The 16410-nt window shown below is 39.6% G+C and overlaps 1 protein-coding gene across 6 annotated transcripts in view; it reads left to right on the forward strand.

Moving 5' to 3' along the window:
• The window catches only part of LOC116396820 (synaptotagmin-2-like), a 32171-nt gene extending 15813 nt beyond the window's left edge, over positions 1-16358 (forward strand). For 2 of the 6 annotated variants that reach the window (XM_031871694.1, XM_031871695.1), the window contains exons 2-9: positions 4832-5069; positions 5215-5372; positions 7773-7907; positions 9202-9369; positions 10409-10576; positions 10985-11102; positions 11512-11645; positions 11807-16358. In XM_031871694.1, the coding sequence (XP_031727554.1) occupies positions 4856-5069; positions 5215-5372; positions 7773-7907; positions 9202-9369; positions 10409-10576; positions 10985-11102; positions 11512-11645; positions 11807-12022 (1311 nt within the window). In that variant the 5' untranslated portion in view covers positions 4832-4855 and the 3' untranslated portion in view covers positions 12023-16358. The other 4 variants (XM_031871696.1, XM_031871697.1, XM_031871698.1 and 1 more) reach the window with 4 other exon arrangements.
• The last annotated feature ends 52 nt before the right edge of the window (positions 16359-16410 follow it).

Genomic DNA, 16410 nt, shown 5'->3' on the forward strand with positions numbered 1-16410 from the left:
CACACACACACACACACACACACACACACACACACACACACACACACTCCCACATACTCAGACACACACAATTTGTTTTATGTATTTTTATTTGATGTCTCTACACAGTAATTGCTTAACAGTTGTAGCAGTGATATTAAGAGACTAAGGCATTTAAAAGAAAGCGAGTGAATCACATAATGCTCTTTGTGTGCGCTTGAAAATGCATTTATTTTTTCACCCTGAAGCAAAGACAAACAAACATAGAGATGTTATAGCTGCAGAACGAGTAAACGTTTGTTAAGTTTACAATATCTTTTTCGCATTATGTAGAGCTGGTGGGGGGGGGCATGAAAGCATAAAGGCAGTGTTCAAATCACACTAGTAGCTCCCAGAAATGTGTCATACTGCAGTCAAAATAATCCAAACCACCAAACAGTTTTTGTTCCTTATTAATGATCCTTATTATTGTAATATGTATACTCTCTGCTGTAAGTAATCTAATAAATGACCACAAAATAATGATTTATTTTTCCCTGCACCAAATTATAATGCACTGATTCTAATTGAATCCAAAGTGAATTGATGCTACGGTTGTCAGATGCGTTCAGTTATCTGACGTATATCTTTTTCTGTGTTTTGTGAAAAAAACACAAAAATAAATAAATAAGGACACTCATTTAGACCAGAGCATTAACACCTTCATGAATACTAATGTCTTTCTGGTGTCACTGTGCAAAGAGAAAACGGAGAATAACGTAATATAATGCTCACTTGAGGCTGAGAGGTAAATTGATTTTGTCAGCTGTTTTGCGATGGATTGAATTTCCAGAGGATAAAGAAGGTGAATCATTGTAAAGAGACACTTATTCTTTTAATGTGGTGAAAGCAATTTGAATGGCAGTCTCATGATTTCTTTTTTACATTACGTTCAGTTCATTCCTCTTTAGAGCTCAAATTATTAATCTGTTACAAACTTGTGACAATCCAATGATAATGTCGTCAAATGTCATATTTTATCCAAGAAACAGTTAAGAACCCAAAGATTTACACTCACAAAAGACAAAGAAAAACTGAGAAGCTGGAACCAGTTTATAGTAAATTTAGCCAATTAATTTTCTGTCAATCAACTTGTGGATAAGTCTGCTTATTATTTCAGCTGTTTCTTGAATTCGATTTATGAAGTATTCAAATACTGATTGTTTTTTTCATTAAATTAACATGTCAACAATTAGATATCAAATCCAAATAAGTTTTTTTTTATATGTATACTTGCATCTATGTTTCATTCACAGACTCCACAACAGCTTGTCCTCATTTACGATCCAACCAGGGATGCTTATAGTTACCAGCCACGATTTATACATTTTCAAACACAATCATCAGAGCATGTTAACTCCACACTGGAGACCGAACTTAAGGCATTCATGTATGTATTGGCTAACTTAAATAAGGAGATCGATTCCACTCTCATGTCTGTACGGAGAATGTGACACTACTGGCCGGGAGCCAGTTAGCTTATCTTAGCATAAAGACTGGAAACAGCTAGCCTGGCACTGTTCAAAGCTAAATCTGTTTACCACCACCTCCACTGTACAGCTCACCAATTACATAAATTATATCTAATTTGTGTAATTCAAAAACACAAGTTGCAGTTTTACTGGCATCAGAATTTTGTTAGTTTTGGACAGAGCCATGGCAGCTGTTTCAAGTCTCCTGGCTATAGCTTCATATTCAACAGACATGGATAGATGTTTTTGGGTCTTCTTCAGTTCTGGCAGATCAATATGTTCAAAGGGAGATACAATCACTTTGGTTTCTGCTCATGGTTCATACCGGCAGTAAAGTCTCACATCCTCAGCATAATGTGTGTGATTAGTTTCAACTTTCGGCTTTTATGTCTTATGAGATTCATTAGTTGAGGATTTGTGCTCATTAATGTAACTCGTTTCTGTTTAATCTTTCATTGACTATGGACATTGTTGATTAGTACTCCCAGACTGTCTGTTTCTGCATCCCTCCATCTTTCAAAGAGCTGAGTAGCTTCATTCCAGCTCCTGATCTCATCATCTCTCAAACAACTGGGATCATCATTATCCGTTAGTCGCTTATTAAATTATTAAGGAGCAACAATATCAGGGACGAACATGAAAAGCTTTTAAGTTAAGACTGTAACAAAGCACATTGTTTTCCATTACACATTTTTTGTGTGGAGAGACATGGTTTTAGTAACATTTTGGGAAACATACATATGATTTGTTATCCGAGAATATGAAGATCTAATTCACTTGAGCCGGATTGTGACTAGCGTGGTTTAGCATAAAAACTATAGACAGGAGTAAACCAGTGCGCTTTCGCTCCCAACTCATCAAATAGCAGCTTAGTAAGTGGCCCTTTGGAAACTATGGAGCTTCACAAATCCCTCTGGAGTCCGTTTTGCATGTGCAGGGCTGCCTCTAGTGGCTGTAGAGATTATGACTGGAGTAGAGGAGAAAGTCAGGTGATGTATTATAGACAGCGGCAGTCTGTGAGGGAAAGAGGTCAGGGTGGATAGATTGGGCAAACAAACACTTTCAGTCAGGAGTCTGTTGTTTGTGTCCTGTCAAGTAGAGTTGAGATCCCAGAAGAGCTGCCTTAAAATGAAAGGAATAAAAGTACGGACTAAGAAGATCAGGCCGAAGAACACAGAGTATATATGTTCAAAAGAGTATAATCCAACAGTCAACTTATGCATTTATGTATTGTGAATTAATGTGAAATGATTTAAGTGATTTAACAAACTGTAGAGTGATCATAATAATGTGTCTGTTGACAACGTTCAGGAAAGTTGGGGATCATAGTGTGTGCGCTGGACAAACAAATGGTGGCAAAAAGGTATGATGGTATGATGAAATCAGTCAGAGACGGTCAAAGTGTTGCTGTAGGTGTCCTCATCTAACCGGAGTAGAGCAGAAATTAAGTAAAGTTGTTTGTGTAAAACTCAATACTGTGACTAAGAGTCATGTGCCAAGGGTGAGAGAGCTGGAGGAAGTGGGGGGGGAGTGGTTTGACAGGGCAATATATTGAGTCACTTGTAAGATCAAGTTTGGATTTGACGCAGGACACCGTCCAGTACTCGGCTGAGACCACTGGACATTGTTCGAGAGAAGCATCGGAGGACTCCATCTCTGTTCACGGCAAGTAGAACGCCGTTCGTGAGCAAGGATTAGCAGACGGAGATTTTCCTCTCCCCCCTGCTTGAAACTGGATAACAGAGGGAGCCACTTTCTGACTTTGTACTGATTATAATCAGATCGTAATGAATTGAAGTAGGACAGTATTATTTGTGTGAGCTGTTGCTATGCCCTTGTTAATTATCCTGCAATAAATATCTAAACTGAATTTAAAGTAAATATCTCTGAAATTGAATTCACCAAGTAGTAAAAAGTACTCATGACTGTAAAAAGTTAAAGTATATTGTGTGCATAACAACTAAAGAGTTCTGAATGGTTATCCTAGTTCCAAGTCCACTAAACAATCCCTCATAGCTTAGATCCTAGCTATCCTGGCACCTTACCAAGAGCCTAGATCCATTAGAGGAAAGCTGCCATTAACTGACACGACTGATAGCTGCATCCGGCCAGAGGGCCTCATGGCCTAGTGTAGAGCGAGCAGTGTCGGTAGCGGAGTGTTCAAAGCCCCCGAAATCCAGGCAGGAAATAGGGGAATGGATAACATGGTGGACCGAGCTGTTAGGAGCAATATCAGACAGAGGAAGAGTAGTCACCCTGATAAGCCCCTCGAAGAACTACGACCCAATCGTGAAGAAGCCTGAGTCATCGGGTGGAGAGCAGTTATCAACTTTAAGGCCTAAACCGCAGGACAGTGACTAATCGAGCCAGTCTAATCAACCCCCAAGGAACGCTAAAAACTCTGAGATTGAAAAAGTACAAGTCCTGTATTGACCTGGCAAACAGATTTTTCTCGCTGAGGCTGGCTAAAGCCTCACAAGGCAAGGTGGCGTTCACTAACAAAGGCAAAGCATATGTTTGGGAGAGACTCCCGCAAGAATATAAGAACTCTTCAAACGTTTTCCAGTCAGCAGTAATGGACATCTTGGACGGCCTGGAGGCGACCATGGGGATGAGACGGAGGAAGAGGATTTGGAGAGACTGAGAAAAGTGATCGAGCGACTTACAGCGGCAGGATTGAAGTTAAATCTCAAGAAAGGCCAATTTGGACAATATCAGGTGAATTATCTGGGGTTCCAGGTCTCTACCGACCAGAGAGAAGGTGGAGCGGATCGACCCACCAGCCTCGCTAAACGAGCTTCAGAAGGTACTTGGGCTCTGCAATTACGTTAGAGATCATGTCCCCAGCTACCAGATGTATGCAATGCCGCTGTATGCACGACTGAAGAAGAAAGATCCTGATGAAGCATGCCAATTGTGGGAATGGACAGCTAAAAGCCTGAGCATTAGAGATGCTGGTGGAGCTTATTCTTTCACTTGAAAGAAAACCAAGGTGTTGCTGTTTACCCATTTCCAATCTTCGTCCAAATAGTTTTTGTTGTTGTTGTTGTTTAATGTATTAATTGTATGTATTAATTAATGTACAAATTTTTAATGTACATTGGTCTGGTATTTTCCCAGTACCACTCAGCCAGAAGAAACTATGAAATGCTAAAGACATATTAATGTGTTTGAAATTCAGTAAACTTCTGTAACATTAAGCCTCAGGAGAAAGAATATCCTGAAAGTCTTTTATTACGATTTAATTCACTTTTGTTCCATATCTCACCACTGAGGTCATGACACTACTTTTTTTTTTGCCGTGTCTTATCTTCCCTCTCTATCTGATCTGTGTGCCTCAGGGACGCTGCACCTAGTCTTTGACAATGAAGTTCAACTTGTTCAGAAGGCCACAGGCCGTGTCGGCCGCCGAGCCCACCGGTGTCACCGGTGTCACCACCGCGACCATGGCCCCCACCCAGGCTTTCGTCTCCACCTCAGTGCCAGACACCTCTGGCTCCAACAACACAGAGATCAGCAAGAACGACATGTTTGAGGAGATCAAGAGCAAATTCTTGAACGAAATTGAAAAAATCCCATGTAAGTAATGCCGCAGTGCATCCCTGCTTCCTATTGGGATTCAAATTGCTCTTTATTTGACAAAAATATAGAATTTCTTTTGTGACAAACATCAAACCTTAGACGTCAATCTCAATCATCCCTCTCTTGTCTTTGACACTGACAGTACCTCCTTGGGCTCTAATCGCCATTGCTGTGGTGGCCGCGTTACTCATCCTCACCTGCTGCTTCTGCATAATCAAAAAATGCTGCTGCAAGAAGAAGAAGAACAAGAAAGGGAAGAAAGGCAAGGATGGCTTCAACATGAAGAACATGCAGGGCGAGGTATGACGCCTTGTGCTTTCTACGTGCTGAGAAAGTCAGGGTAACAGGATGTTCTGGGTGATGTTTGGCCTCTACTTTTCTGCATCTCATTTATCATTCAAGTTTTTATTGTCCTTCATAATGTATTGCTGCGTTTTTATTAATTAAAATATGTCTCTAGCTAACCAAATTTGATCTTTCACCAGCAGCTTTTGTAGCCCAAGCTGTAGAGCACACAAGGAGAGCTCGCTTCCCCTCCATTTATTTGATGTTGTTGTTGTGGTCGTCAAATGTGTGGTGCACTCCATTGTGGCCCTGTGGTGAAAAATGACACACTTTGTCACAGGGTGGCAAAGAATAATGAGCACCGTGGAGTGTAAAGTTTCTTCTGGCAAGTCGCAAAGTAGAAAAAGCTGCATTTTTTTTTTTTAATTAAAGATGATGGATAAAGGTCTGACACCTGCAGATATATTGGGAGATTTCCGAAGCAAAGCACAGTAAATCAGAAGATAAATTATAGAAAAACCAGTGAATTATTTGAGAACTAATCAACATCACCGTAGATTGCTCTGAACTCCAGTGACAGTTAATTAAAGCAATCAATTACTTGTGTCCACGATGTGAATTTATCGTCCCCAGACGAAAACAAGTGTCATTTCTCATCATAATTGTGGTGGTGGTGTTGACTGCCTCTTTTCTTGTAGTGTGTTTGGTGTCTTGTGAGTTGAATCTCTTCCTTTCTCTGCTCTCCTCCTCCCCCGCTTTGTGTCCGTCTTGTGTGTGCCTCATGTTTCTTGACTGTGGTGGACTCCTGCTCTACGGTAGGTGGATATCTCACGTTGACGCTCTCTGGCCCCCGGGCGGAGGGGGTTTCATGGACTGAAAGTCGTAGCTTCCTTTGTAACTCTTTCTCCTTTTTTAAAATTTTTGTTATGACGGCTTGAGAATGTAACAATGGAAAGCTATGATCTGCTCCATAAACCCCAGAGAGGAGAGTCTAACCATCTAGACACTTTTAACACTATTAGCCGTGCATGTGGTATAAAGGGCATGGTTGGTTGTTTGGGAGACATGTAAACGGTGATGATAAAGCTGCATGAAGAGACAAATGAAGCTCTAGCGTAAGTTCAGACAGGAAGAGTATACTCTTGCATGCCTAAGCCCATAGCTTATTTACCATACATCTGCCATCACTCATCATGCAGGCACACTCATTATTTCCTTGCTGTCATTGTTTGGGGCTGTCAATCATGATATCAGCTGTTTAGATCAGCTGGTCTCTCTAGCTAATAGCATAACGACACAAGGACATCGTTAGCCTATCGTCTTGCTGCTGTCTCTCTTAAATATGATTGTCTCTCTACCTTCAGTACCTTCAGGATACTGTTACGCAACCCCCCACCTCCCCATCTCCGCCAATCTTTGCAGATTCATCAGCTTCATCAACTCATTAGCCTCATCAGCCACCATCACCACCAGTGTCTGGACTCCACGGGAGGGTTTATATTGTTGCCACTCACGGCAATCACAACTCCATCACAAATCTCCTCGTTGAGTTCAAGCGCCAAATAATTTCTGTGTAACTCATTAACGCAGCATCTGCCATAATAAACGTTAACTACTAATCATCCACTTGGCTCTCCTGGTTGAAATTACTCGCAAATCTGTCTTTATATCCTGTCATTATAATGCCAAAGGAGGAGGTAGGATGTGGAGACTATGGCCTGAAAATAAAGACAAGGTCGCCTTGGCAATAAGGCTTTAATTTAACTATAATAATAACACTGCAGCAATAAGACGATGCATTATTCAAACTTTAATCCTGAAACATTTATTGTAATAGCGGTGAGCTGATGGATTTTATGATGAAATATCAAAGTTGTGAATAAAGGGGTTATTTGAAAGTCAGCTCCTTGCACTCAATATTGTGTCTTATTTGCCTTTCATTATTTTAATATGCATTGCATTCGCTGTTGTGAGCTAGTTCCTGAGGGTTTTTTTTTATTTAAAGATTTTGTGAAATCAAAGCCCTTTGACAAACAAGAGAGCTATGCCAACATCTGATTTCATTGGAAAACCTTTGTATCCTTCTTAGTGCAACTAGCATGCAAAGCCTCCACTGACTCTGGCTGTCACTGTAGTGCATAAGCATGTTGAAGGAATTGATCCCAAAAAACACTGGGAGAACAACAATTAAAAAAACTATTGTGGGTTTCTCACCTTGTAAGAAATGAATCCTTAGTTATTATCATCAGGTGCTGTGCAGGTAAGCAGTAACCAAAACATGTATCTCCCACGTAAAAACTTCCTGGAGCTCCAGTGTCTGTGGCATGCTGGCTGTTGTAGGAACCACTGTTAGTCTTATCCCCCAACCCCCTGACCTTTAACACCCTGCTTTGTCTTGTCACCTCCACACCACAGACACACCAGGATGACGAGGATGATGACGAGGGAGAGACCGGACTGACGGAGGAGGAGAAAGAGGAAGAGGAGAAGGAAGAAGAGAAGCTGGGGAAGCTGCAATATTCTATAGATTATGACTTTGAAAATGCAAAGGTCTGTGGTTGTCCCCTTGTGAATACATTACACATATTGGCAAGCTTCATAAGAAATACAAGTCTTTTTAAAGCATCGTGAATAATCAGATAAGATTGAGACAGTTTATTATAGTGAATATTTTTCATATCCTATCTACATGAAAGTTTCCAGTATTTAAAGAAGTAGTTTAACATTTAGGAAAATACACGGATCAGGTTTCTTGCTGAGCGAAACAAAGAATTGCCACCGCTATTAGTTTAGTTTAGTTTATTATGTTTATTTACATCAGGGTCCATGTACAAAAATACACAAATCAAAAAAAAAAAAGAAGAGATGCTGATGCTTTGTACCAGATTAAGCTACTAGCTAATTTCATAATACAACACCGAGGAAAACCTATCATGTCCACTACAATTGGGCCAGCGACCTATTAATGCCTGCAAGCTGAATACAAAGTTACAGCTAGCAGCTGGTTAGCTTAGCTTAGCATAAAGACTGGAGGCAGGAGGCAACAGTTAGCCGAGCTCTGTCCAACGGTAACAAAATCCATCCATACCAGCACCTCTAAAGTTCAAGATATAATGTGTTAACGTCACAGATGTGAGAGTGGTAACAATCTCCTTGTCTCAAAAAAGCTTTTTTCCCAAAATGTCAAACTACTCCTTCAAAGTCTGATCCCTGAAAATTTCTGGACAGCTTTTTTGTAAAACCTCAGCAGAGCAACCACAAAGATCAATCAAAAAAAACGACATGTGTAACAAATACTTTTCAATATTTTTCGCTTACGGAAAGGGAACGCATTTGTCAAAGATTCTGCAACTTTATCATCGTTACTGCAATGCTCTCGGGCTCGGCAGCATATGGACACACATGGACGTACATGACATGAATGTGAGTCTTTGAGTGCTGAATCAAAGAAGACATTCCTTAGATTTAGTCAAGATAAAACAGAGCAGGGACTAGAAGAATAGGTGTGCTTTATATGTGTCTGTTCCATTTGTCCCTGAAATGGTATTGTGTATAGCTCAAACATATCTTCACAGATCTTATGGGACAGAAAAATCACAAGGTGACAGTTGTGTGGCATTGAAGAAAAACCCCTCTGACATTCAAAAACGTCTCCAGTCGAGCAGGAAGTTTGTGGAGAATGATTGCGAAGCTTAAGTTGTCAGATGATTGTATACAGCCAATCTCTGCAGCAGTGACCCTGACACAAATGAAAAATCCCACAAACATTGGATTTTTTTGGGCCTGATAAAATTGTGTTTCCCGTCCCTTCCATCCTGCCCACCCCTCCTCTACCTGCACACAGCTCACAGTTGGCATCCTTCAAGCTGCGGACCTCATATCCATGGACTCAGGCGGAACCTCCGATCCTTACGTCAAAGTCCAGCTCCTACCTGAGAAGAAGAAGAAGTACGACACCAAGGTCCACAAGAAAACACTGAACCCTGTCTTTAATGAGACATTTGTATTCAAGGTACGTCTTGTCGGTAAATAAAATATGTCTGCCGTTTCAGAATTTGTTGCAGAGCAGGTGTGCATCTTGCTTTCCAGTTTGCACTGTCAATATAATACATTGATGTAGAAGAGAGAATCGGAGACAAATGTGTATGGCTGATAGGGAGGAAGTTTGTGTTTTTGTATTAAAGGAGCTGCACAAATAATCCTCCTGACCCTCCAGTCCCTTACAGTGTGTTCACACTGGTCTGTGCATCCTTCAGTACCTGCTGCTCTTTCCTGTCCTGGCTAATAAAGCCAGCAGAGACTTTACAAGTAGCTCGTGGTCTTGCTGGAAGCTCTGCCTGCCTGCAAATATACAGCAGCAAAAAAAAAACATATAAGAAAACATCTTATTTTGCAGAACGACTCACTTTTCTATCCCAGACACAGCTGAGGAGATGCTCATAGCCATATTTAGTGTTTCATTGGGAAGGTTTATTTCAGGGACTTCTTACTCTCTGAACCTGATTAGACGGTTTCTATCCATCAAAGGATGGTAGCATGCATAATTGTCTTCACCTTTTTTAAGAAAGTTCAGTCAGCTGGAGCATCTTTTCTAATATCTTTCTTAGCTATTGAGATGATATCATGAAATAAATAAATAATAATAAATGATAAATAAATCATTTTATGTTATTTGAATAATTTGTCCGTAGATTAACTCTGATCATTTATATTTAATTTCCACTTTTTGTTTTGTCAATTTCTTGGCAGCCTTTAAGAATTCACCCATTCACTGGTAGTAGCTGAAATACATCATGCACATGTATTAACAATGTAATTAAGTTTCTCCAATCAACATGGCTTACCTTTTTAATTTGAACATTTCACTTACTTAAACGTAATTCTTTTACTGGAGCTTTCAACTACCTCTTTTTCAATTTGACCTTTTTCACTGACTCACTATTTGAGGATTTAAGTTGTTTTTAGAGTCACTAATGGAATTTTAAATCCCTAATGGAAAAAGCATGAGGTATTAAGGCATAAAACAACAAAGCACTGTGTCTGTCAATCAGGTGCCCTACGAGGAGCTCGGTGGGAAGACTCTGTCTATGTCTGTTTATGACTACGACAGATTTTCCAAACATGACGTCATTGGAGAGGTGAAGATTCCCATGAACACCATCGACCTCGGAAGGCCAATCGAAGAGTGGAAGGATCTGGACAGCGCCGATCAAGAGGAGGTGCTGTTAACATTCAACTTTAGAAATTTTGCTTTTAAAGAAGACTGTGATGATTAATTGATTCACAGCTGTTCTTATAGTAGTCCAATCATTTTTCATCTTGTCTTGTTAACGTTACGTGACCTTGTAATTCTGACACTAAGATATGTGACTTTTTTCATGCAAAGATTAACCCTTCGAGGCAAAAAACACCATCTCATTCATCCCAATGGATGGTTGAAAATCATAACGGTCCTCATTTCGAGCACAACTGTTCTATTAAGCAAGCATTTTGTCAATGTTACCACGAGGACGAAAATACCTTAATTTCATCGCCATCCATCATCATCTTCTAAAACAAGCAGTTCGTTGTTGTCGGCTGATGAGCTTGTGTCATTTCTGTCTCTTCTTTCTGTGCTGCCTGATCAGCCTGAGAAACTTGGAGACATCTGCATCTCCCTCCGTTACGTCCCCACCGCCGGGAAACTCACCGTCTGCATCCTGGAGGCAAAGAACCTGAAGAAGATGGACGCCTGTGGATTATCTGGTAGAGAAAAGTTACAACTGATAAACAGAAGATGTTGAATGATGTTTAAAAACACATGATATAGCAATGAACACATTTAAAGGATTTAGAGGATCACTGCACATATAAATCAGTTCTGATGTGCAAGAAAGCCTAAAACATCAAATATGGAGAAAAGAAGGCAATGCACACTTTCCATGGAATAATTAAAGCTAGGGTAGGTAATCTGTAAAACCTAGCAAGAATACGCTAGATTTTTAAATGATCCAGCTCAAAAACTCAGCCCAGTGTTGTCAACCTTTTTCTAATGTAAACCCACCTGTGTCATTATTACTCGGTAAGAGCAACTAAAGTAGTAAAAAGAGCAAACTGCTACACTACAATAACTTGATGTTTTTTTATTGCTGATCACACCTGATGCCCTTTGCAGATCCTTATGTGAAGATCCAGCTGCTGCAGGGGGGTAAGCGTCTGAAGAAAAAGAAGACTACAGTGAAGAAGAACACCCTAAACCCTTACTACAATGAATCCTTCAGCTTTGAAATCCCACTGGAACAGATGCAGGTACAGTGCAAGTCAAACCAAAATATATTCTCCTTTTGCAGTAAGTTAGATATACCTGTGAGTAAAGCAAAGTGTTGTTTCTCTACTTTGAAAGTAATTTACAAGCTTATTTGAATGACTTATTATAAGAAGTTACACATTCTCTCTTGTTCCCTTCGTAGAAAATCTTAGTGGCGGTCACAGTGTTTGATTATGACAAGATCGGTAAGAATGACGCCATTGGAAAGATCTTCGTGGGCAGTAAGGCGACTGGCCTCGGTCTGAAGCACTGGTCCGACATGCTGACCAACCCGCGCCGCCCCATTGCCCAGTGGCATCCATTGCAGCCAGAGGAGGATATAGATGGTCAGCTGGCATCCTTGAATGCAAAGAAGTAATGTGCTCCACCAGCCAGCTAATGCACTAACTCAGAAATCCAACCCCCACCCCCTACTTTGCATGAAACCCATGACTTAACGCGTGACTACTCGTCATGAAACCTGCTCAGCAAAAAAGAGACATCTTAGAATATCCGCTCATTCACGGTTAAGTCGAAACAAACTCTTTTCAAGCTTCACATTTCACACATTGGTGTTTGCTGGGAAGAATGGCGTTGAGTTATTGAGTGACTGGTTCATGAATGATCGACTGTTGGTCTTTCTTTCATTCGAAGAAACTTAGAAACTGATTCTTAGGGTGCTGACACTGAACGAAAGTCTTGGTGAAGACAATGCCGGAAATAAAGCTTTAGTTTATAGGGCATGCTTTACTTACCTCCCCGCTGCTCTGCATACACCACGCCCAGTATTGTATCTTGCTAATAAGTGTGCTATAACTTGCAATAGAAAGTACTGTAGTATTGGGTTATTTCCTGCATAGAGTTTGTTTAAGTCCATTAATGCGAAAAATATTTAATTGAGAATGAATGAGGTCAAGGTCACTAAATGCAACAATCCATGTTGCAATGTATTTTCAAGATAAATCTGCATAAATGATTGTCTTCGTTTCATCAGCTCAGTAGAATACAGTGTGGCGTAGTTGATTTTAAGTTGCTTGCTTTGTGTTGCCACAAAGGCACATCTATGCATTTAGGTTCAACACACACGTCTGTGTCCTCGCACGGATCTAATGTAGGACAGGAATACAAGGGTGCCTTTCCTGATACAGTACAATACATTAAGCTTCATTGTTTTTGTTTTGAAGAGAAACTTTTGAAAGTCATTCAAAAGTAGTCAGGGACACTGTGAATGTGCCATCTGGAATCTGTCTTGAGCTGTGTTGACCACTTGGATGTAAAACCTTACTTATCGGTGGACAAAGTAAGGACACGGGAAGGCTTATCGGTGGCGTTTAAACCATGACTATGCTTCTTTTAGATTCTGCTCTTACTTTCTAAAAACTGTGCCATCTAACCCTTTTTTTGTTTTGATACCCACTTAACGGCCTACGTGTCTTTCTTTGACGGACGTTGTAGTTTAGCAAACATACTGCAGTACACTTCAATACTTTAAAAAGTTTCTGGTGAAACAACCGGACAAGATGTTTTTATAAAGAACTGAAATTGAAATGTAAGATGTAGCTGCACTTTTTAAGAGAGCGAGGATTCAATTACAAAACGGCAGATTTGTATAAATCTCAACAGGGCAAGTGTTCCATCAAAACATATAATAAACATACCTTGGACCATTTTGCTTGAACCAAATAGAGCTGCAGAATCTAGCATGTATCATGCCTCGCAGTATTTCATGTTGTTTAGATCGCTCACTCATCGGCCACAAGCTTTGTAAACCTGGAGCCAAAGTACTGCGACATTATGGTGTCACACCTTCATCACAGACATACTGTGGTAGACTGATGTGCACAGGTACGGAGGCAAAAAAAAGCCCATTTGGATTTAAATCTTACAAGCAACTCAACACCGTATTGTAAAGTTTGAATATTACCGAGTACTTTTAATACCACTGAATTTCTAGCATTGAAATATTTTACTTGGAAAAACATATTTAGACTATTTCATTTTTTTTGTGTTCAATTCACAAAATGAATTCACAATAAACTATAATCAAGTTTCTTAATATCAATTGCTCATTTTTGATCTTAAAATTCAAGTCAAGCTCATTCAGATGCCAAATTCTAAGATGAAAAATGATATCTTGAAAATTTTGACTAACAAGGAAGCCTGAAGGAAATTATGATTGACAAAAAACAAAACAAAAAGGAATAAATCCCCATGTTAGCATCTCGGAGTAAGATGAAGACAAAAAACATTTGCAAATATGTGTGATGCTGATCTTTAGTATATTTTGGTCAGAAAAACCTAATAGTTTAAGTGAGCATTAGAAAATGAAGTGGTGAAAGTAGAAAAGCTAAGAATATCTTGTTTTAAAAAAGGTATTGTAACATCCACATTTATATTACTAATACTGTTTGTGTCGATGAAAGGGAACCTGGTTACCTTTTGTCCGAAATATAATCGATAAAAGAGAAGCTGAGATGAGAAACTTTACAATGAGCGTGCTTGAATTATTTTCTATGAGATTTTGTGAAAATTAAATCTCTAAACTGCGCAAATTATGTCAAAGAGGGAAACTCAAACCATATGAATTCAGAAAGATGATTTTCAAAGTGAAATATTTAAATTCTCTAATCTCAGTGATATATAAATTTCAATGTTAAGCATCATTATTCATTACATTTTAGAATTAGGTGTTCAGTTGAGTATAAAACTCAAATTATTACAGCCTTTCTTGCTTCTACAGGAGCTCATATATACTCACCAGAAGTAAAAAAAATAACTCTGCAGGAGGGTGAACAGCAGCACACTGACTGGCCCATGCACAGTACTACGTCTCCCTAATGTTGACATTATGCATCACGCAAATTTGTTAATAGGCTACAGCATGTACTCACAAGATGATGTAAATAGTAGCATGTTTTAAAGAGGAACCATAATTATAACGTGTATGTGTGTTTGTGTTCTGTGTCACTTTTGATAATAAAACGGAGTAAAAAAAAAAGAGTATGCACTGACTGCAAAGAGTATGTATTTTTGCTGAATGGGACTGAATGTATGTCTGAATAATCCATGTTAGGGTTCACAGGCTCCCTTTAACGCCCGGGATAGAAGCAGGGTTGCTTTGTGTATCCGCTTCGTTTGCCATAATACTGCATGATTGTTTGGTTTTCTGTCACTGTTTGTCCTCTGTATGTTACGATATGCTTGGGCTACAAGTTATGTAACTATTAGTCATTTCTGCTTGCACTTGATTTACAGTATGTGTTGGTCACTGACCAGTGAACTGTATATATTTCAAAAAAAGGAGAATATTTGCCGGCTCCTTGATTTTCTATCTCAGTTTACCGTAAGTGTTTCCTTCATCTACTCCTGCCAGATGGGTGTCAAGTCTTTTAAAGTGTATTAAATGTAGACACATTGGACGACATTATTGACTTGTAGCCCCTTTTTCCATCCGTACTTCATTAAACTGTACCGTCACATCTTATTGCTATTCAAATAAACCTGCTATCCTGTCCAATTATACTTTTTACAAAATGAAACGAGTCAGTAATTTGCTTATAAACTATATCATAGTTTTTTTTTATTGATATTGCTTTGCTGGATTAGTTCTGTGACATATTATTGCTGCATATTATTAATGCAGAGGAGCTCCAGTCATGTAATTAAGCAATCAATAATCTTTTCATTCCAAATGTCACTTCATGAGTGAACACACGGTTGGACTAATGGATTGCAATGGGATGAGCTGGTTTTTGTGTCACTATCGCATGCTCTGAGATATCGATGCTGTGTGCTACCATGGCATTTCTAATGTGGGGATGTGTTAACCCCCGTGTGCTTTTCATTTTAGTCACTGTCATTTACTGGTAGATGAACCGTTATTTACAACACACAAGTGCATGAAGATGAACAATCACAATCTTCATGGCGGTCCATCTTTCAGAGTATAATGTAGCTATCTCTCTATGTTTGAGGGGCTGAGAGAAATACATTCTCCATCCAATATGCAACATTGTTCTTTTCCACAATGTGTCTCAGGTCATCCTGTCCTGGGGTCATTTAATAAACTCACTCTCATTTACATGTATATAAGCTGCCATCAGATTCTGTCTCCTATTTTCGTGTATTTGCCATAGGACCAATAGAGCCCGTATTTGTTTATCGGTGTTCTGTTAATGGACTATATGAGTCACTTTTCTGCAATGCAGGCAACAAAATCCCCGTCTTCCTGGGTCTCACAGGCTAGCGGAGCACAGAGCAGACCCAAACAGAGCAGAACATCATTCGCAATGCAATACTGCCAACCTGCTGCTTCGATAACGGTTCCTCTTTAGTCCTCTTATGCGAACATAGCCATGATACAGAACACCCAAAGACCTGATCATCATCCGACCTACTCCACCAGGCATTCACTTCCCGAGCAACGGAGACAAGGGAAATGCTTGGACGTCTCTCTTGACTCTTGTTTTTGTCTTGTTGTAGAGGTGTGTCAATAGTTGTGCCTTTGTGTGATCTGCATGATTTATTTCCATACAAAATCCATGTTTTCCAGCAAAAAAAAAAAAAAGGGAACAAAAAGACCACAGAACTTGTACTCGTATGTCGCTCTATGTAGAACTGAATTACTCAAGGTAATCCAAAATATGGGATGTGGTCAGGACATATCTGTGTGTTGTGAAAATGTAATCATAGGAAATAAAGGCATTTTAAGTAGACTTGTCCTGTGTGGTGTGTAAATGGTTCAGAGGGTGCTTTTCCACTTTCGGT

Source organism: Anarrhichthys ocellatus, unplaced genomic scaffold, assembly GCF_004355925.1.
Source record: "Anarrhichthys ocellatus isolate YVR2014 unplaced genomic scaffold, GSC_Weel_1.0 scaffold60, whole genome shotgun sequence".
Classification (NCBI taxonomy): domain Eukaryota; kingdom Metazoa; phylum Chordata; class Actinopteri; order Perciformes; family Anarhichadidae; genus Anarrhichthys; species Anarrhichthys ocellatus.